This window comes from Anticarsia gemmatalis, chromosome 12, assembly GCF_050436995.1.
Source record: "Anticarsia gemmatalis isolate Benzon Research Colony breed Stoneville strain chromosome 12, ilAntGemm2 primary, whole genome shotgun sequence".
Taxonomy (NCBI): domain Eukaryota; kingdom Metazoa; phylum Arthropoda; class Insecta; order Lepidoptera; family Erebidae; genus Anticarsia; species Anticarsia gemmatalis.
Window position 1 is genome coordinate 2811482 of NC_134756.1, and position 20365 is coordinate 2831846.

Below are 20365 nucleotides of genomic sequence, written 5' to 3' on the forward strand. Positions count from 1 at the left end.
TTATCTCGATCGTGTCCAAAAGATCTCATTGTCTACCTCTAAAGTGTCCAAAATGAATATCCTTATATCATTTACTTAAATATATTATTTTTAACACACGGTTGTACATTCGTTGATATTATAGTTTTAAATGTATTGTATAGTATGCGCCATTTAATGTATGTCTGAATATAATGTGGCGAACGAGAAACAATGACGGAATAGAATGACGCCGTGTTATATCTTTAAAGGCACAACGCAAACCAGTGCAGCCGCGGCGAAGAAACTTACCCCACTATCTATTCAATAGCGTTTAAACTCATATAAAAAACGCTATTGAATAGATAAACTACCGCTAAATATACTCAGCGGGCGTTAGTAATTTCGGCCTGTATTCCGCAGTGGTTAAAATGGTCGTCACACCACTACCAGTGAGTTGGGAGATAAATAAATTAATGCAGGAGTTGTCTTTTTGTTTAAACAAAAATCTCTTTAAAATAAACATTAACTCCTGTGACATTTGAATTAAAATGTTGCAGCTTAACGACGCATTGCGCTCTAATCCATCTTTGGCATGCCGTTCATATTAAATCGATTTATTCTATTTTCGCCGTACCTCCGCTAGTTTGCGTTAGGTCAATATTGGCACTCCGTTAAAAGCGTGTTCTATACAACTATAGGAACCAAGGTAGAATTCGACTTCAACATCAAAACCTTTCTCCTCCTCCTAACTTAATTTCTGGGTCCGCAAATGTGTTGTACTAACAGTACATTAGTATATTTTTACTATAAGCTGTGTATTTCTATGTTATAGATGTAGTAACAGTAAAAAAAAATGTGCCATAAATGGTAATATTTCTAGAAAAAGTTTGACTTATAACGGAACTATGTTTTCCTATTGTTATAATACGTTTGTATCGTTTACATAAGCTACAGTTACACACGATTATTACTAGCACGAACGCACGACATTTCGAGTCGGTTCATTCATATCAGTCGGAACGAACGTCGCGTATTATCAGTCGCTTAACGTCGGAACAGACAAATGTATAGAAAAACACTCGACCGTTCAAACTCAACTGATGATGCGTAGGTGCGAAACCCATGCTAATTAAGATACGCCCAACACCTTTTCCGTTAGAATTGAACCGACCCGTATGAGTGTGTGTAATTGTAGCTTTAAAACATAACAATTTGACAACCAACAGGAATAACTGAATGTAACACATCAGCTTTCTATAATTTGCTAAGTTCTCTATATAAAGACAGATGATGAAAATTTCTTTATGATAGATAATATTTTAATTCCAAAACGTCCTATAATTGTCGCTTACGCCGTTTTGTTCTAATAGTATAATAGAAATACACATTGTATTTTTGTCTGATACTGTATAATTAATGTTGACAAGGAATAAATGGAAATTGAAACAATTATTTTTGTATTTTATTTTTGATTTAACAGAAACAATACACTTGTAATGTTTATATTCCTATATTTTGATGATTCAGACCGGTATCACCACTTCTGAAAAAGTATCGAATAGAGCAACTAGAAGTAATTTAATAGTTGTTTTTGTATACCCACAATACTCCGGTCAATTTAGACATTTGACCCAAGACAAATTCAGGGGAAGCTGAAAATTCTTAAAATTGTTTAAATTATAATTATAAACATTGTCTTAAAAGTCCCAACCGATCCCATGTAAGGAAAAAATGTTAGCGGGGTAATAAGGTCCAAAAAATGAGTTTTTCGCGATTTTCTTGAAAACGGTAAGTTTTATCGCAAAATTACCCCAGACATAATTTGTAGATCAGGGAATTTCCTATAAAAAAGGTATCAATAATTTTTTCCCTAAAAGCCACCGCTTCTGAGATATAACGATGCAAAACCTCTGGAAAAGGATTATGTATTGAGAACCATTCCAAAAGTTTTCGTAAGTCTTTAGCATCTTTTTTTACTCGTGAATCACTTGCATCAACATGCTGCTCGGTCGTATCCATCCTAACATTAGCCAGATCTTCTAATTTTTCACAAACTGTATTCATTGCTGTACTATAAACCCATTTACTTATGACACTCTGTTTTGTGCTTCTTCCTCGAGCAATACCTCCATCTGTCTTCATAGCTTTCATCATAGACTGCTCAATTACCATGTCCGTTGAAGTGCCACAGCTTAATTTGTCTGAACGTCTCACAGTGAAGAATCCTTCTGAAATTTTTTTATAGACTTCAGGATCTATGAAATTCTCTAATTGTAGCATATCCTGCAAGTATAGGTGTGCAGACTTAGCATACGGAAAATGTCCAGACGCGTGAAAGTAAGGAAGCATTTCTTTGACGCAGTTTAAATGAGCTTTCCAATCCCCCATACGTTCAGCTCTTAAAAACTCTTTAAGAATTGAAACCATATAAAAATATTGAATCCAAAGTTTCGCTGTTGGTCCTCGTTCCTCATAATCCTTAAGTTTTTGATTCAGTTTATTAAGTAAAGCTCCAGATATTTCATCATTTTCAATATCATTCTATGAAAAAAAATTATCTACTATATTTTCGATATTAATTATTAAATCAGCATCCATGATGTCATCGATTTCAACTTCTTTTAATATTATAATTGCTAAAGCAAGTTGAAGTAGTGTATGAGTGTATTATGACGCTCGCAATTTTTTGCATCGTTATATCTCAGAAGCGGTGGCTTTTAGGGAAAAAATTATTGATACCTTTTTTATAGGAAATTCCCTGATCTACAAATTATGTCTGGGGTAATTTTGCGATAAAACTTACCGTTTTCAAGAAAATCGCGAAAAACTCCTTTTTTGGACCTTATTACCCCGCTAAAATTTTTTCCTTACATGGGATCGGTTGGGACTTTTAAGACAATGTTTATAATTATAATTTAAACAATTTTAAGAATTTTCAGCTTCCCCTGAATTTGTCGTGGGTTTACTGATTTTTTGGTCTAATTTGACCGGACTACAATACCTTTAACTGGCAGAATAGTTTGACTGACACTATGCTGCCCCTAGATAGAAATTTTAAGTTTAATGCAATATTTATGTCATATATTTCGTCACAATTTTTATCTCGTCTCTCAAAAAACATATAAATACACAATCACCAACAATATCTTATATACAAAATAAATGAACAAAAAAAATAATACACGAACTACTTCTTTTCTTTCACTTCTTCATCACTCGATTCCTCTTTAGGGTGTTCGTTCACAGTTTCAAGTTTTGCTTTCTTCTCCACTTTCTCATCGTCATTGTCGGAATCCGAAGGTGCTTCGACATCAGAGTCTATCTTCACCTCTTTGACTGCAGCCTCGTGGATCAATGAACTCATCACCAAAGTTGGCAGTTCTATGTTTTTCTTTTCTAGCTTCATTTCTACTATCATACTTCTTACGAGTATTAGTACGTAGAGTTGGAGTACTAAAAAATAAGGCGACTTTAGTATTTTTTCAATTTAACGTGAGAAAATTTTTTAGAGGGTCATAGTTAAATAGGTAAATCTGACATCATATTATTATGTGGGTCAATAAAGCCTCAGGCATGTTAAGTTTCGAACATTCCAAAATTATACTGTGTAGCAAATAAAGATAGGTAGGTAAATATCTTCGAATCAAATGTTTGAGAAACGTACTTAGTGATATGCGATTAACGAGAAGGAAAGTTCTACCTCCTTGAAAAGATGTCAAGAAAAGAGGTATGTATATACTTTCTGGGGCCCCTAGCTTATAATATTTAGTAAGTTGAGTGTGTAGGCTCACAACAGAAATCACGATTCCGATATGTATGGGGCTCTTCGAGTCATTTAGGTTTAATATTGGTAGTGAACCACCTATCAGGTACCATCTGTGCAAGACATTGTTTCTGTGTTATTAAATAATCATGTAGTTACTAAGGATACGAACCTATGCTCATGACTAGTATAAAGCCGGTGATGATCCCAATAGCCGCTATGACCATAGAGTAGACGAGCACTGAAGTAATCACCGCAGCTATACAGTACCGCTGGTAGAAACGCAGCAACGGAATGTCTTTCTATTAACAGAAAATAAAGGTAAATAAGTAATTATACTCTATTTAACTTAAATTAACTATAAAAAATGTCATTATATAAAAACTCCCATACTTACTAAAATTTACTCTTGTATCGCGGGGACTTTTTCAAACATACAAACAACAGACTCAAAGGACAACCTGATCTGAAACAATTATATGTCGATCGCACAAATAATTGTTCCGTGTGGGAATCGAACCCACGGCTTGGCGACCCTAACCACTGCGCCACGGAGGCAGTCTATAGTGAAATGGATGAATAGTTCGCGATGGAATTTGGTGTGGTGATAGGTTATTTCCTGGAATGTATAAAATTAGACGTGGCGGCTAGCAGTTGCTAGCTAGTTATTAATTGGCGTGGCCAAGGTTACCATAGCACGAGGGAGTAGTGGATTTGATTCTCTATTGATGGAAAAAAATGTTTTTGGTGTTGTTTATAAAAGTCCCCGTGACACAAGTTTGTTTTAAATGCAACAGTCTAATGATTAAGTAAGTTATTAGGTCCTTATGCTGCATTTGGCCAGCACTGAGCACGGTAGACTCAAGGCCTGGCCTCCCCTACATTCCGCGAGGAGATTGTATCCAAGCAGAGCGACCGATTGCATTCCCAAAAAAAATAATTTTATAAAAAAATTGTATGTCCGCTATTTACCCGATATAAAGCGGCTAATAGGATAACATTGGCTGTCAGCTCGGCGGAGTAGGCGAGGATTGGCAGCGGCTTCTTCGCGTTGTCGCCCAGGATCGCATCCTGGACTTGCGCTAATACTGGGGCGAAACTGTCGTCTGATAGACCTAGTATTGATATCATCTGAAAATGCATTTATGAATTAGTAATAGGATCGTTATTACATAGGTACAGGTTCATTGAAACTAACCAATTAAGAGAGTTTAATGTTAGTTAAGAATACACAAGGGCACTCTATTCTCATAGCTCAGTGAACCGGTAGATTGATACAAGGTCACTCGGGAGAGTTAAGACACAGTATCAACGGTTTTAAGTTAATCCCATGGAAGAGACCTAAAACCGGAGGAATGTATTGCCAGAAAAACCGAGTGACAATTACTTTCTGGTCCGACCCGAAATTCGAACCTGGCCGACTTAATAGTACCAGTGAGAAGCTCAAACACACAGAAAGCCATTATTACTACAAATAAGAAAATGCTGTCTTGGATGAAGAAACACATAGGTACTCAATTTTCAGGTCCAGGAAGCGAACCTGCTACTCGTAATCAGACCAGTCAAAGTTATCATCTCTGAACATTTTGCTACAATTAAAAAAGTACTCACCGCCAAAATAATATTCAAATAACCAGTAATAAGTAAGCCGACTTTCACTGGCGCCACCCAGCAACACATGTCCAGCCTAAAATCCACTATTTGCCGCTTCACATAATCATAGGCGCGCCCCATCTTGCCGTACTAGCGATACAACACCGGCACATTGAATGAATTGTACCAAAAAACCACGCACAGTAATTATTTGTGCTAATAAGGATGCTGTTTATTAAAAGGTCAGTAATTATTATGTGGCTATTTGTTAATTTTTTAATACTATTGTTACATGGTCAGTTAGAATGCGACCGTTAGATATAGGTGTAAGTATAGCTGTACGTATAGTCCAACAACCTACCAGAGACTCGGCAGGCATGATTTACAGGTTACAAAAAATAATTCTGTGTAGGTATTTCCAATAGAAAATAGTAGATATTATTGATACAGGTTTAAATAAAAATCAATTTTAAATTTATATTTTTATTCAAATATTTAAAACTTCTGTATTCATAATTATAAATATCTGCACAGGGCATTCCATTGTTAATGAAAACTGCTATATTTTTAATATTTTATATACCATCAACAAGAAAAAAGGGACTTCAAGAAACATTCCAAAATTCTACAAAAAAAATGACAACTAAAACGAGTCTTATTCAATCTTTCGCATTACACCCGTAATTTATTAACCAAGAAATATTTTTTAAAGTCCCTTCCCTCATATTGAAGTCTATATATCGAAAATAAATTCCTTTCAAAACGAATAATTTGTAACATATCGGTATATTCACCCAATAAGGCAGGGCAGTGATGTGTTAAAAGCTACACTGACAATACATTTCAAAATGTCCGTCTATGTAAGCAATACAAGGCACTCAAAATTAATGCTATTATTACATATTTACTCCATTATTACTACGTATAGGAATAAGATAAAAATAATACCAAGTTTATGTAAAGTTTCAGATTGTATGGCGTGCATTTTATATGCTTTTTTGTAGAATTAAATCGACATTTTGGAAGCTGAATTTTAGTAATCACTTGCCTGCGCAGTTAAGCTATTATTTTGAAAAAGATTATAACCTGGTTATTACATATCATACTTTGTTAAATTATAAATCTAAGTCTAATGTAGGGTTACCCTTTAACAGAGGTTAGCAGCCGCAGTAACCAGAGGTATAGAAGCGCGATTTTCTACAGTCGATATTATGGAGTATCTAGAATTTTTCACTCAAAATGTGCTAAAAAAATATTCCAACGGTACCTGTAAGAAGTGCTGATCAGATTTTGATACAAAATTTGTCGAAATCTATAGCTAGCTGTCGGTAGGTAATTTATTGTTGGCAGAAAATCTCCCTACTGGTGACTTTTCTGCGTCATACGCAATCCTCTCCTACCTCCTTAGTTAAGAAATAACCCAGGACTATGGTATTTTTTATTTCTCTGACAACCGCAGCAACGAACATTAAACTTAGTTTTAAGAGAGCTATTGATATATTATGAGTATTCCTTTAAATAAGGTTGTATATAACGAGTCTAGGTATTTATAGAAGTGATAGTAAATAGCCGTGCAAATTATTGATAGTATGTCGATGATTTAAACCTACATTAAATTTACTTTGAAATGATAATATAAATACGATTATGTACATAAACATTTTCAGTATCACTTATAGAAAATTATTATGGTAATATGACATATAGTAAAGCTATGTTATATATCTTAGATTAAGAAAATAAACAATTTTACGGTGTTCACTGGCGAATATTTAGTTTCAAAATAATGTTCGAATTAGTTACGCATTGTGACGTCAAATCTGTGCGTTTATAGAATACTTTATCATGTACATAGTCAAAATGACTACATTTTGACTTTTTTACAGATAATGTAAGGAATATCTTTCAATAATATTATCAATATTAAAGTCAAAAACTCCGTAATTTTGTACACATATTAGTTATCAAATAGCATTAAAATTACCAAGGTTAATGTATTGGTTGATTCGAAGATGTAGCGAAAAAAAAAACAAATAAATTTCGGAAAACACAAAAACAATTTAATTTTGAAAAAACAATTACAATAATTTTGATACAACAAATACGCGCCAGTACCCACCAAATCCCTGTAACACAACCCGAATTAAAACAAAATTATATGAAAATAAAACATTTATTTTGTGAACATAACCTTTTAGGTAAATAACCTCTATAATATAGCGCAAGAGAAATTAATTAATTATAACAAAAATATCTGCTTCGTTCATATTTACAGACATTATATACACACGACAACTGACTATCGAGTAAATACTGATTGACTATCGAATAGCTATATGACTATCGAGTAGCTATTAAACAATTATCAAGTAGCTATCAAATAACTATCGACTTTCTAGCGGGTTTACTAGAAATTAACACTGAACTAGGAAACTAACTAAGAAATAAACACTTGGTGAGTGACTATCGAAGAGTTCTCGAGTAACTATTGGATATTTGTCGAGGAACTACTGAATAGTTTTATTTGCAGTTTGTCTGTGTATGTTACATCTGTCTTTCACAGTGTCTGTAAATATGAATGGAGCGTTATAGTAGTACTTAGGAATGTCCAGCAAACTTTGAGATAAACAAAATAAATTGGAATAAATTTACCCTTCCGATAAGGTTTAGATGTTTCAGTCATGAGTACAAAAAAGTATACATTACATTTTCATACCCTCATCTTTGTTATTTTTAATTTTTAATAAAATTGGTAGTTAAAAAAATATTTTAAAATTGTGGTTTTATATATTATGTGTGACTGTGTTTTTGTGTATAAAATAAAATAAAATATTTTTTTCATGATTATAGTCATAAGCTTATACAAATGAACTAAAAACCCATATTTGTTTTGTTTTCGAGACAGATGGGAGAACGGCTATAATAAAAAATCTAACTTGCCTCAAATTTCGCTGGACACAATATTTGTTGAGTGGATTGTGTGCTATTTCACCACAATTAACAGATATTAAACCATTATTAGTATCTTATTTTATATAACTAGCTGAACTACTAATTATATTATTATCTCGAATAAAAAAAATACGCATTTACAACTAATAAAACTAGCTTGAGGCTACCAAAAATGAAACAGTAAGGGCTATGCCACAACACTGAAATGACGCATTACGGCGCTTGTCTATGAATCTTGTATTACCGTGCGACTTTGTTTTTGCGACGCGTCAATGCAACGCAGTATTGTGGCTTTGCCCTTAATATATACCATGATTTTTTCGCCATTACACAACAATTAAAGTTTATAAATTATCGCGGTTTGTACACGTAATACTATACTGTTTAACGGGTCTTAAACCCGATGAGAATTTATAGTTATGATACCTTATTTGTTTCCCGAAATTTCTATAGAATTATTATTTTTGCTTTCTTCTATCCACTTTCAGTTCGTGACTATGATCAGTGTAACATGATCGACGCGTAGGGCAACTAATAAGGTATTGTAACCCAAAATTCTCATCGCATTAAAACCCCGTTTAGCAATTCAGCATTATATTACACAACAATTACAAAAGACGAAACAATATATGACCACTATAAACTAAAGACAAAATTTGTATTGTATAAGAATATTGTTTAACTTTAAGTCGATCTGAATAAAAGGCTTTATAATTATTACATACTAAAGATCTTAAATAAAAATTAGAAAAAATAGCACACAATCTTAACAACTTTTTACTTCATCAACGCATGAACAACAGCATTCGCGTTCAACGCTTTCAAATCAGTATACGTCTGTCCAGTACCTACGAACACGATCGGCTGGCCAGTAATATAAGTCATTGATATCGCGGCTCCGACCTTATCATCAATCGTGTCAAACTTAGTAAGAACAATGCCATCGATCACATGCGGGTTAGTTGAAGAACTATGGTCGGCCAACGCTTGGTTAAACTTAACCAACTGGTCCACGGCCTCGTTGCCCACGAGAGCTTCTCCTACGAATAGTACCATGTCGGGTTCGTTGACCTTGATGAGTTTGGCGAGAGCTCGCATGAGCGGTTCGTTGTCCTGCATACGTCCGGCCGTGTCGATCAGTACCACGTCTATTTTGGAGTCGGATGCGTAGCGGATGGCTTCCATTGCGATGCCGGCTGCGTCTTTGCCTGTGAAATGAAGGAAATTTTTAGTATTTTGCTGTGTTTTTAGCTATTTGTTGTAATGGATTGTGGAGTTTTGGACATGTAACTTTATCATAGTTATATGAAATTGACTGTTATGTATATAAGAGGCTAGTGCTAGATCTAATCAGTGTTATTCATAACTTCGTATTTTTTATAATATCTATCTAGGAAACATATTTTTATTCCGAAAGTGTATTAATATTTCCGTTTTCACAAAATTAATCATAATGACGATTACTCCTGACGAATTTTGAACAATATTTTTATAGTTTTAAATGTTATAATTGTATCATGTAACTTTAAAACATCTCACAAGCGATAATCATATGGCTTTTAATGACATATAAAATTGATCCCGTAATCATCAATAAGATTAACTATTGCTAAGTCATCTCACAGACCTTCGAGGAGCCTGAATCACCTAGACACTAGTATGACCATGCAAAAGTTATATCAACAAACATACCATAACCCTTCTCGTACAAATGCACCATATTCCGTCCCGCATGTCTGGTGGGCGGGTGCAGCGCGTTCAGGTGTCTAGTGTGTGTGCGCAGCTGCTCCACGGCGCCGGCGCGGAACGTGTCGCAGGCCGCGATGAGCACCGACATGTCGTTCTCTATCAACCAGAAGCAGATCTTCGCCAGGTTCGTCGACTTACCTACGCCGTTCACCTGTGAAAAAATGAGTTTTTTGTTATTGTTGTAGTGGAAATTCAAGATATAGAGTATAATGTGTGATTTGAACACAGTTTTTCGGAATTTCCCGGGCAATGGTTATATTATTAGCTTTTTTTATTAACACCATATGTGACAGGAGGATATATGGCTCAGTACAGACAAATTCGGAAGGAAAACGGGGTGGCCTTTGCCAAAAATATTAATTGCCGTGTTAAAATATTAATTGTTAGATACTATTCAAGCTAAATTGCTTATACATATTATCGTCGTATAGCAGATCTTTAACGTGTACGGGTGTGTACACTGTGTACTCCGTAAAAATACATCATTTATTTAACCTTATAATGCTCTCTGATTCACCAAATTTCCCATAGAGTTCACTCATCATTCACTCTTAACAATAAAAAATATCAGCCAAAAGTTTTCTTTCGACCCTATTATTTATTACCTCTACCTTTCAAACTAGGAGTAATTTTCAAAATCATAAGTACATGGATAAATAAATGTATTGTTTCAAATACATACCCCACAGAAAGCCATAACGTAAGGTCGTCCCTCCTGCTTGGCGTGCATGCAGTCACGCAGGATGTCCACGCGGCGCTTCGGAGACAAGATCTGTACCAGCGACTCTGTCAGCGTCGCCTTCACCGTCTTGGCAACACTGTCGAATGTTCCTAGCACCTGGAATGTAACAATTAATACATTGTAAGACACAAAAATGTCGATTAAAACTACAAATTTGAAAAAAAATGTCCTTCGCCGAGTATAATTGACAATCTCAAAAAGTGCTAAACAAATTTCCATGGTGTTATTACCAATAGACCTTCAGTTACTTTACACCTTCTCAGATAAATCGCTAAACCGATTTTCATAAACATGGATATTGAAGAACCAAACAGAGACTACATTTTCATTAAAATTAACCTCTAAACTAAGCCAAAACGCACCGGCGTATAGTATTAAACTATAAACTGTATAGACAAGGTTTACTAAACTGGCTCCTATATATCATTGGCAGGTATTGTTAACAGAGACCGATGTCTGCAATGCTTCCTAATATCTTCTACATATTTACCTATTAATATAAATGGTTCATACCTTTCCTTCCAACTTGATAGAAACAGAATCGCAGAGCTTGTTGGCGATGTCTGCGGCGACGTTCTTGCCGATCAGATGGTCACGTAACTTGTCCAGTACGGGACGCATGGTCTCTTCAGATAACGCCTTCGAGCCCACCAGACCTAAGGATTTACAAGACAAATGTTACACCAAACGTGAATATTATTATCGTAATCGTAATAGCCACTAGGCTATTACAATAACTATATCGGAATCGATTTCGATGAGTTGTTACAAATCTATCTCTAAGTTTGTCCCTATTTCAATAAGCACTATTTTTTTAAGAAAAGATAATATGGGTCTGCTAGGCAGTGGATATCAAAGCCAGAGTTACCATAGAAGAGGTACAACAGACAATCATCAGTAAGGGCAGTCTTTTTCTTGCATAGGCCCCCTTAAAAAACCCCCTTTCCCCTTTAATTCTAAATCTGCCCCCAGAAGTACCCCACCAGCACAACAGAGCTAAGACAGTAATGCACTTAAAAAATAACATGTAAAGAAATTTTACCCTTGAATATGCTGAACATGCCCCCACTCTTCTTGGGGCTGGGGGTCGCGTTGTACTCCTCTTCCTCCTCGCTGCTACTCTCCTCGGACTCCACCTCCAAGTCACGGATAGCGCCGGCCATTTTACCCACCAACTGTATTACAATAACATTTATTTACATTGATAATGTAACATGAAACACCCCCTAATTTGTAGTCTTAAACTTAAGTGAAATTTTAAACTGAAATAATGTTTTTAACGTTTTTATGTTATCAACAAAAGTCACCTCAAAATTGTCAGTTGAAAAGAGACTAGACACCAAAGTTAGCAAACCTTTTAAAAAGCAGTGTGCATGTAGCTGAAATGATTCTTTTGAAACCAAAAGCAAAAGATGGTGTGTCATGTAGACTACATTACAAAAGTAAAATACGGCTAAGTTCCGTGACATGTGTACACTCAGTATTTTAATAATAAACTTGGCCGTTTCCAACAAGCTATTGAGGTCTATTCTAAAATTTTATAAAGTATACCTCAGTATCAGGTGTGACATTATTGTCAGCGTCTCCAGGCTTGTCCGTGCTGAAGTCCAGCGAGGGCAGGTCTCGGGAGCCACCGCCCAGCTCCCAGACGCGAGGTTGTTTCACACGGTCCACTACCTTGGGACTCTTAGGTGATTTCCTGACAACAAAACAGAGAAATTACAGTTAGTTTGTTTCTATCTATAGATATAGTTTAACTACAGCCTTGAAGAAAGACTTAACAGGGTAGAAAATGATTTAAAAATGGACTTTTAGGTGATTTCTTGTACAGCAAAATAATGAAATAGTAAATTAGTTTTAATTTTTTTAACTTAATCTGTGTAATAAGATTTCCCATAGCAAAAATAATTCTGAGGCTATAAAGCAATGGAAAACTATCAGCGTATCAGTATACCTAATTACATTAAAATTGAAACTATTGTTATTTAGTTTTGCCTCAAAATGTATTTATATCCATTTGTGCAAACTTTCACATTTGTCACCAGTACAATAGTGCAAATCATTTTGTCTCTGCATTACCTCAAGGTAGACTGGTAGAGAATGGTTTTGCCATAAAGACAGTCTCTACACAGTTGTGTATAAAGGTTATTAATATGTATTTAAGGAAGTTTTCAACAGATGTGTTCTACATTTATTACTGTTCCAGAAAGCATTGATGCAATATGGTTGACAGTGGAAATTACTACAATAATAGGCAATTTATGTATGTAATTGTTGTCATGGCCTGTCTGGTATTTTCATTGACATAAATAACAGGAAAATTTATTAATATTCCATTTGTACAGGTTAACAATAAATAAGGTATCCTAACATTTAATGAAAATTAAATTGTGTTTAAGACCTGTAATGACCTGTTGCATTATAATATTACAGCTACCCTTTGTTGCTGTCGTCAGAGGTCTAAATCAGTTTGGGACATCCTATCTTTCTGCTTATGAGGGCATGTATTACTCATAAAGCATTAATAATTAAAATGCTGAGAATTTAGCTAATTAAGAAAATAATTCAATAGTGAACCTTATTCAGAGATTACTTTCAAATAATTTTGTTAGACGTATGAGTGATCAGCCCAAAACTAGATGGGAAACTGTAGTGCAGAAAGACATGAGTGAGAGTGAGGTTTCCGAAGACAATGTCCAGGACAGAGCACTACCATATGGAATTCATAGCATGGAAGAGAGAGAGATGTATATGAGAGATCACTTACTTAGGTTCCTTCTTGCCTTTGGAGGCAAGTTTCTGAGCGAGCTTGGCTCTGTTGGCGGCAATGACGTCATCCTCCGGCTCGGGAGACTCCTCCACCTTGCCATTGGTCAGACTCTTGTTCTCAACTATTTTTACTGAAAATTTTAATCACAGGTTTTATAAAAAATACAATAATACAATAATTACAGTCAAACACAAGTCATTCCCTCTGTTGAGCAAGGGTTTTCTCTCAAATGTTGGTAGCGTTAGAAGTATCATTAATTTATTTTTTATAGAATTTTATGATATATGAGTTCAAGGAATGTTTTCCTTGAGCTCATAACTAAAATTCTATCAATTAAAAGTTGCTAAATGTGTGCAATGTGCTTGTTAGTTTAAATATTAGTAGAGTAATTATTTTTACCTGATTTCTTAACATAAGTAAATGATAGAATTTTAGCAGTTAATTTAAAAAGCAAGTTTATGACTTGCTTATTAGTCTTAACATAAATAGATTAATTTATAATTGCTTGTTAGTTTTAATATTAGTAGAGTAATTATTTTTACCTGATTTCTTTCCTTTCTCTTCTCCCTTGCGCTCAATCATAGAAGCAACAGTCTTTTTAGACTTCTGTGAGTCTTCAAATGTTCTCATTTGTTTTGGAATCTTAGCTTGCGACTTAGCTGTAACAAAAAAAATTATGAACCATGATGATTTGATACCAGACAAAGGTTTAGTTACTCATCATCATGGCCTAGCCTTTCTTCCAAACTATGTTGGAGTTGGCTTCCAGTCTCACGATGAATATCAGCTGAATTTCAGTATTTTACATGGAACCACTGCGTATCTAATCGTTACTTACTAAATCGCTAATGTAGTAACTAAACCTAAACAAAGGTTTTGTTACTACATAAATTAAATTTAGATGATTCACAACTTCATCCTATGACATTTATTCAGCACCTTTATAATTTTTTAACTGTAAACAATTACTGTGTAACTGTGAAATTAATCCTGATATTTAGATTGAATGTAAGATTTATTATAGGACTTCTGTGAGTCTTCAAATGTTCTCATTAATTTTGGAATCTTATCTTGTGACTTACTTGTAACAGAAAAAATTATAAAAAAATATTAGTTATTATTAGTTTTATCATTATAAAATCTACATACCCCAGTTCTCACACTTCCTCAGGACCTCATCAAATGCGGTCTTGAAGTCGAAATCCATGATATGCCGACCTCCTTGCAGCTCATTCTTGTACTTATCCCTAAACTCCAAGTGGACATCATTGAGGAACTTGTCCACATAAGATAACTGCAGAATACGCTGATAGGCAACCACAAACACCAGCTCAAACTCATTGTCGAGTTTATATTGTAGTGTTAAGGAATTATGATTAAAGGTGTTGTTGCCTGACCTCTCCTGAAAAAAAAAAGAATCTATGGTTACAAATTTAGAACATGACTTAATAGTAGTTATTAAAACTAGTCTAATGTCCTAATCAAGTTATGTAAGGTAAACCAGATAACATGGTATTGCACCATAAGTATACTTTTCAGTCATAGAACAGTGGTGGGGTCAAACATGAAGGTAAAAGTAATGCAACATGTATTACAAATGCTGCAGATATTTATATTAATAGTAACAAAGGATGTCGCAATTATTCCTTCCATATGTTTAGTTATAAGGTGGGTACAAGATAAAGTTCAAAGGACTACGATAACATTAAAACGCAATAAGAATAAGCCAAGGACATTATTACAAACAACTGAAACACTCCGCCAATTCCGGGTTCGTGGCAATTTAAAATACAAAGTTTAACATAATACAAACTGTCCACGTTCTGAATACTTAATAAGATTATACTAGAATACTACAGGGGCTTCCCAACTTGATTACTTACTTGTAAAATTACACTGCGAATTAAAGCGTTAACAGATGGCGAAAAAATATCACTCGTGCTCTGAAAGCACCACAGCACTATACCTCCCTTACTGAAAATGCTGAATAAGTCTAACATTTTGTTTAATTATTGCGTTATTCGCTGGGAGCGTAACTACACAGATGTTTCGTTCGTACTACGTAGGAATGTGACTGTCTCACTGACAGAAAATTGACAACTCACAAATATCACAGTCCAGCACGTTCAAAAAGTGCACATTGGAAAAATAAATATCCCATTTTAGATAACTTGAAACTGTCTGTAATCATCATTTAATTAAAAACAAATAAAACTATTAACAAGTAACTATATAAAATTTTAATAAAATGGTTAATCAAAATTAATTCGTCATCAAAGTAGATTTCTTATTCGAACAAATCATATTTTGCTTTTAATAATTTGTGTTTCAAAACGCCCCATTCCATGTCTATGGTCTAACAACAAAGGATAAAAAAATGTTGCTGTAAATAAATTCTTCATTAATTAAATTCTACAAATTTATGAACCAAATAAGAAGTATTTTTTGTTTGTTGTTCAAATCTTAAATGTGACAGTATATAAACTTTTGTTGACTTATGTTTGAACAAAAAAGTTAATTGTTTTCCTTTAATTTTTATTTAAATTAAACTTCAACACGGCAACATCAGCTTTGTCTTTAGTTTATGGTATAAAGAAATTTGTCAAATCATCGTATTATTTTGTGCTCGTTTGAGAAATTGCCGATTAATAAGAAAGAAGTGTCTGTAGAAGTTAGTTTTATCAGGTTGTATGGTATATTAACCGTGAAGCAAAATGAATATCACATCAGCGGCGGGGATTATATCCCTGCTCGACGAGCCAATGTCCGAAGTCAAAGAGTTCGCATTGAAGAGGTTGGACAACATAGTCGATGAATTTTGGCCTGAAATATCGGAGTCCATTGAGAAGATTGAGATCCTTCACGAAGATAAAGTGTTTTCACAGCATCAACTAGCCGCCTTGGTGGCGAGTAAGGTATACTATCATTTAGGAGCCTTTGAAGATTCGTTGACGTATGCGTTGGGAGCTGGTGACCTATTCGATGTTAACGCCAGAAATGAGTATGTCGATACGACGATTGCCAAGGCAATTGATTTCTACACCCAGAAGAGGAAGGCTTTGTTCGTTGACAGCTCGGCGGAGGTTATCGATCCCCGTTTGGAGGCGATCGTGAACCGGATGTTCCAGAGATGTCTTGAAGATGGACAATACAGGCAGGCGCTCGGATTGGCGCTGGAGACCCGCCGGATGGACATATTTGAGGAGTCCATCATGAAATCTGATGATGTTGCTGGTAAGTGTCATCATCAATATAAAAGTTTAACACCAAAACTGCCTAAAATTGATGCAACATCATAATGACTTGATAGAATATAAAGATCATACAAGAAAATGTATCAAAAAGTCATTAGTCATGATCCTTTGTTGATTGAAATAGAGACCATTGTTTTGTATTCCTCCAACACTGTCTAAATAAACATAAATGTTAATAGTAAGAAAGCTAAATGTAAACAAAATAGAGAAATAAACAACTTACAGGTTTTCTAACTAACTCATGCTCATTGTTTATCAACTTGGTTACATGTTTCATGTTATATGAATGCAAAGAATGATCTATATAAAAATATTGGTGAGGAGCTTTCTTACTATTAAAATTTGGCATATCATGACATATCTTAGAAGCTATTCTATGACTTATTGATTACCATTGTCAGTACCTCAAAGTTCATATAAGAACTAAAGATATATTCCTTCATTTTATTGTAAAAAGATTTTTTTAGAGATTATTTCAGAGCTAAATATTGTCATTTACAAGTTTTACCAAACAACTAACTAAAAAGCTCTAAACTATTATGTCAACTAACAAATCATGTCTTTGATTACAGGTATGCTTCAGTATGCCTTCACCGTGGCTATGAGTCTGCTCCAGAACAGGGGCTTCCGTAGCACAGTACTCCGCTCCCTGGTGGGTCTTTACAGAGGTCTCAACATCCCTGACTATGTCAACATGTGCCAGTGTCTCATCTTCCTTGAAGATCCCCTCTCAGTAGCAGAAATCCTTGACAAACTTACACATGGACCCCAAGAATCAGTCCTTATGGCTTATCAGATAGGCTTTGACTTGTATGATTCCGCCACACAACAGTTCCTTGGTAGGGTTCTCCAAGCCCTAAGGAGTACAGCCCCTATTCCTGGTGCATTAGGTGGAAAACCTCAACCACAAGGAGGACCATTCCCAGAAGCTTCCATGGAGGTAGACCAACCTGCTGAGGAGGTTAAAAAGCCAGAGAGAGATATAGAAAGTCTGAATGATGAAGAGAAAGAACACCAGAGGAGAGTGGAAAAGTTAATTTCTATCTTAGGAGGTGATGTGTCTATAGGTTTACAACTACAGTTCCTTATTAGGTCAAACCATGCTGACTTACTTATCCTCAAGAACACCAAGGATGCCATCAGGGTGTCCATTTGTCACACAGCTACTGTCATAGCCAATGCTTTCATGCACTCAGGAACTACCAGTGATCAGTTCTTAAGGGATAACCTGGAATGGCTTGCAAGAGCAACAAACTGGGCTAAATTGACAGTAACAGCCTCTCTAGGTGTCATCCATAGAGGTCATGAGAATGAATCATTAGCTCTTATGCAATCATATTTACCCAAGGAAGCAGGACCATCTTCTGGATATTCTGAGGGTGGTGGACTTTACGCCCTAGGTTTGATTCACGCCAACCACGGTGCTAATATCATTGACTATCTTTTAACTCAACTAAAAGATGCTCAAAATGAAATGGTACGCCATGGAGGCTGCCTTGGCCTTGGTTTGGCTGCCATGGGCACTCACAGGCAAGATGTTTATGAACAACTGAAATTCAACCTCTACCAAGATGATGCTGTGACTGGTGAAGCTGCTGGTATTGCCATGGGAATGGTCATGTTAGGCTCTAGGCATGCGGCTGCTATTGAAGACATGGTTGCTTATGCTCAAGAAACCCAGCACGAGAAAATTCTGAGAGGTTTGGCCGTCGGTATTGCTTTTACCATGTACGGGCGTCTTGAAGAAGCTGATGCTCTGGTTCAACAACTATTGCGTGACAAGGATCCTCTGTTGCGTCGCGCTGGCTGCTACACTATCGCTACTGCTTATTGCGGCACCGGAAACAATGATTCCATCAGAACGCTCCTGCACGTCGCCGTTTCCGATGTCAATGACGATGTACGTCGCGCCGCGGTTACAGCTCTAGGCTTCTTGTTATTCAGGACACCTGAACAATGCCCTTCAGTCGTCTCACTACTGGCTGAATCGTACAATCCTCATGTGCGCTACGGTGCTGCTATGGCTCTAGGTATTGCGTGTGCCGGAACTGGAAACCGCGAAGCTATCGGCCTTTTGGAGCCCATGGTCAAGTTTGACCCTGTCAACTTTGTAAGGCAAGGCGCCTTGATCGCCTCCTCAATGATTCTTATCCAACAAACTGAGGTTTTATGCCCCAAAGTCACATATTTCCGTCAGCTCTACGCACAAGTTATCTCCAACAAACATGAGGATGTGATGGCTAAGTTCGGCGCTATCTTGGCTCAGGGTATCATCGATGCGGGCGGTCGCAACGTCACTGTGTCTCTACAGAACAGGACAGGTCACATGAACATGCTTGCTGTTGTCGGCATGCTGGTATTTACCCAATATTGGTACTGGTTCCCTCTGGCGCATTGCCTCTCTCTAGCTTTCACGCCAACTTGCCTGATTGCACTCAACTCTGATTTAAAGATGCCTCAGTTGGACCTGAAGTCTAACTCAAAACCATCTCTTTACGCATATCCTGCACCACTGGAAGAAAAGAAACGTGAGGAGAGGGAAAGAGTCACCACCGCTGTCCTGAGTATTGCTGCAGCTAAAGCTCGCAGGCGAGCGCATGGAACTGAAGGTTCCGCTAGTAGCATGACATCTTCTTCAACATCCAAGATGGATGTCGACGAAGAAGAAAAGAAGCCTTCCAAGTCCCCGAACCCTAACATTACGGTTCACGGCAAGTCTGATAAGGACGCTGCTGCAGCTGGCCCATCGAAGGAGGTCAAAAAGGAAGAGAAGGAAGGAGCCACTGAAGAGAAAGAAACTAAAGAGAAGAAGGAACCTGAGCCAACATTTGAAATATTGAACAACCCTGCCAGAGTGATGAGGCAGCAGTTGAAGAACCTCTCGGTTGTAGACGGATCAGGATACACGCCATTGAAGGACGTGACTATCGGTGGAATTGTGATGTTGAACCACTCTGGTGATGGTGAGCAAGTTCTTGTTGAGCCTGTGGCTGCCTTCGGCCCGAAGACCGAGGAGGAGAAGGAGCCCGAGCCCCCGGAACCTTTCGAGTACTTAGATGATTGATGGTAGGCTTTACATTTTATTTCATCAATTTATTAGCTTTAGGACCATAATGAATCGTTTTCAATGTATTAAACATCCAATACTAGATTACAATGTTAAAGTACATGATTACTAACAAATTAATATTGTGTTTCAGAAATAAATAATTGTACCTAATTAAATGATTTATTTTATTTTATCCCTCACTTTCTAAATGATTATTCCCTTATTACATTCAAAACATTAACTAAGTGGCATGCAACTCGTTGATTTGACTTACATTTAATAATATTACGATTTTTTCCCATAGGGGCCACTAAGTTAACGTGAAGTTAACAATGGACTTTTGGCTGCCAAGATCACTCATAACAAAATGAGTTTCGATATTATTTTAGTAGTCGCTAGTTAGTTGTTTTTTACTTTGAAAACCAGAACGTATATTTAGTTAGAATCTATTGTTTGTTTTTTTCAATTTGTTGTAGCATGGGCCCTGTAATGTGATTGTTCTGCGTATCTAACAGTTACAAAAATATTTTAT

General features: G+C 36.0%; 3 protein-coding genes across 3 annotated transcripts; 1 reads left to right on the forward strand and 2 right to left on the reverse strand.

Annotated features, from left to right (window-relative positions):
• Nucleotides 1-2822: 2822 nt before the first annotated feature.
• On the reverse strand, nucleotides 2823-5493 carry LOC142977287 (uncharacterized). The gene is made up of 4 exons (XM_076121090.1): nucleotides 5336-5493; nucleotides 4697-4855; nucleotides 3897-4026; nucleotides 2823-3414 (listed from the first exon to the last, which is right to left on the reverse strand). The coding sequence occupies exons 1-4, from the start codon at nucleotides 5456-5458 to the stop codon at nucleotides 3149-3151; spliced, it is 678 nt and encodes a 225-aa protein (XP_075977205.1). The 5' UTR covers nucleotides 5459-5493; the 3' UTR covers nucleotides 2823-3148.
• Nucleotides 5494-7355: 1862 nt separating this feature from the next.
• SrpRalpha (signal recognition particle receptor alpha) lies at nucleotides 7356-15609 on the reverse strand. Its single transcript, XM_076120530.1, has 10 exons — nucleotides 15414-15609; nucleotides 14680-14932; nucleotides 14073-14189; nucleotides 13528-13660; nucleotides 12312-12459; nucleotides 11803-11935; nucleotides 11274-11416; nucleotides 10701-10856; nucleotides 9962-10169; nucleotides 7356-9477 (listed from the first exon to the last, which is right to left on the reverse strand). The coding sequence occupies exons 1-10, from the start codon at nucleotides 15528-15530 to the stop codon at nucleotides 9047-9049; spliced, it is 1839 nt and encodes a 612-aa protein (XP_075976645.1). The 5' UTR covers nucleotides 15531-15609; the 3' UTR covers nucleotides 7356-9046.
• Nucleotides 15610-16110: 501 nt separating this feature from the next.
• Nucleotides 16111-20009, forward strand: Rpn2 (Regulatory particle non-ATPase 2). The gene is made up of 2 exons (XM_076121292.1): nucleotides 16111-16764; nucleotides 17357-20009. Exons 1-2 carry the CDS (start codon nucleotides 16245-16247, stop codon nucleotides 19846-19848), a joined length of 3012 nt encoding a protein of 1003 aa, XP_075977407.1. The 5' UTR covers nucleotides 16111-16244; the 3' UTR covers nucleotides 19849-20009.
• Nucleotides 20010-20365: the final 356 nt, after the last annotated feature.

Bases quoted from the DNA above. Each gene is read 5' to 3' on its own strand.
- SrpRalpha (XM_076120530.1), bottom strand. From the start codon at position 15,530: ATGTTAGACTTATTCAGCATTTTCAGTAAGGGAGGTATAGTGCTGTGG. The intron at 13,661-14,072 runs GTAAAAATAATT...TAAAATTTTCAG, and splicing joins AGAGAAAGGAAAGAAATCAG to TAAAAATAGTTGAGAACAAG. The intron at 10,857-11,273 runs GTATGAACCATT...GTTACATTCCAG, and splicing joins CTATCAAGTTGGAAGGAAAG to GTGCTAGGAACATTCGACAG.
- LOC142977287 (XM_076121090.1), bottom strand. From the start codon at position 5,458: ATGGGGCGCGCCTATGATTATGTGAAGCGGCAAATAGTGGATTTTAGG. The intron at 4,027-4,696 runs GTAAATAGCGGA...TTCTGTTAATAG, and splicing joins TATTAGCCGCTTTATATCGG to AAAGACATTCCGTTGCTGCG. The intron at 3,415-3,896 runs GTTCGTATCCTT...CTTATTTTTTAG, and splicing joins TATACTAGTCATGAGCATAG to TACTCCAACTCTACGTACTA.
- Rpn2 (XM_076121292.1), top strand. From the start codon at position 16,245: ATGAATATCACATCAGCGGCGGGGATTATATCCCTGCTCGACGAGCCA. The intron at 16,765-17,356 runs GTAAGTGTCATC...CTTTGATTACAG, and splicing joins GAAATCTGATGATGTTGCTG to GTATGCTTCAGTATGCCTTC.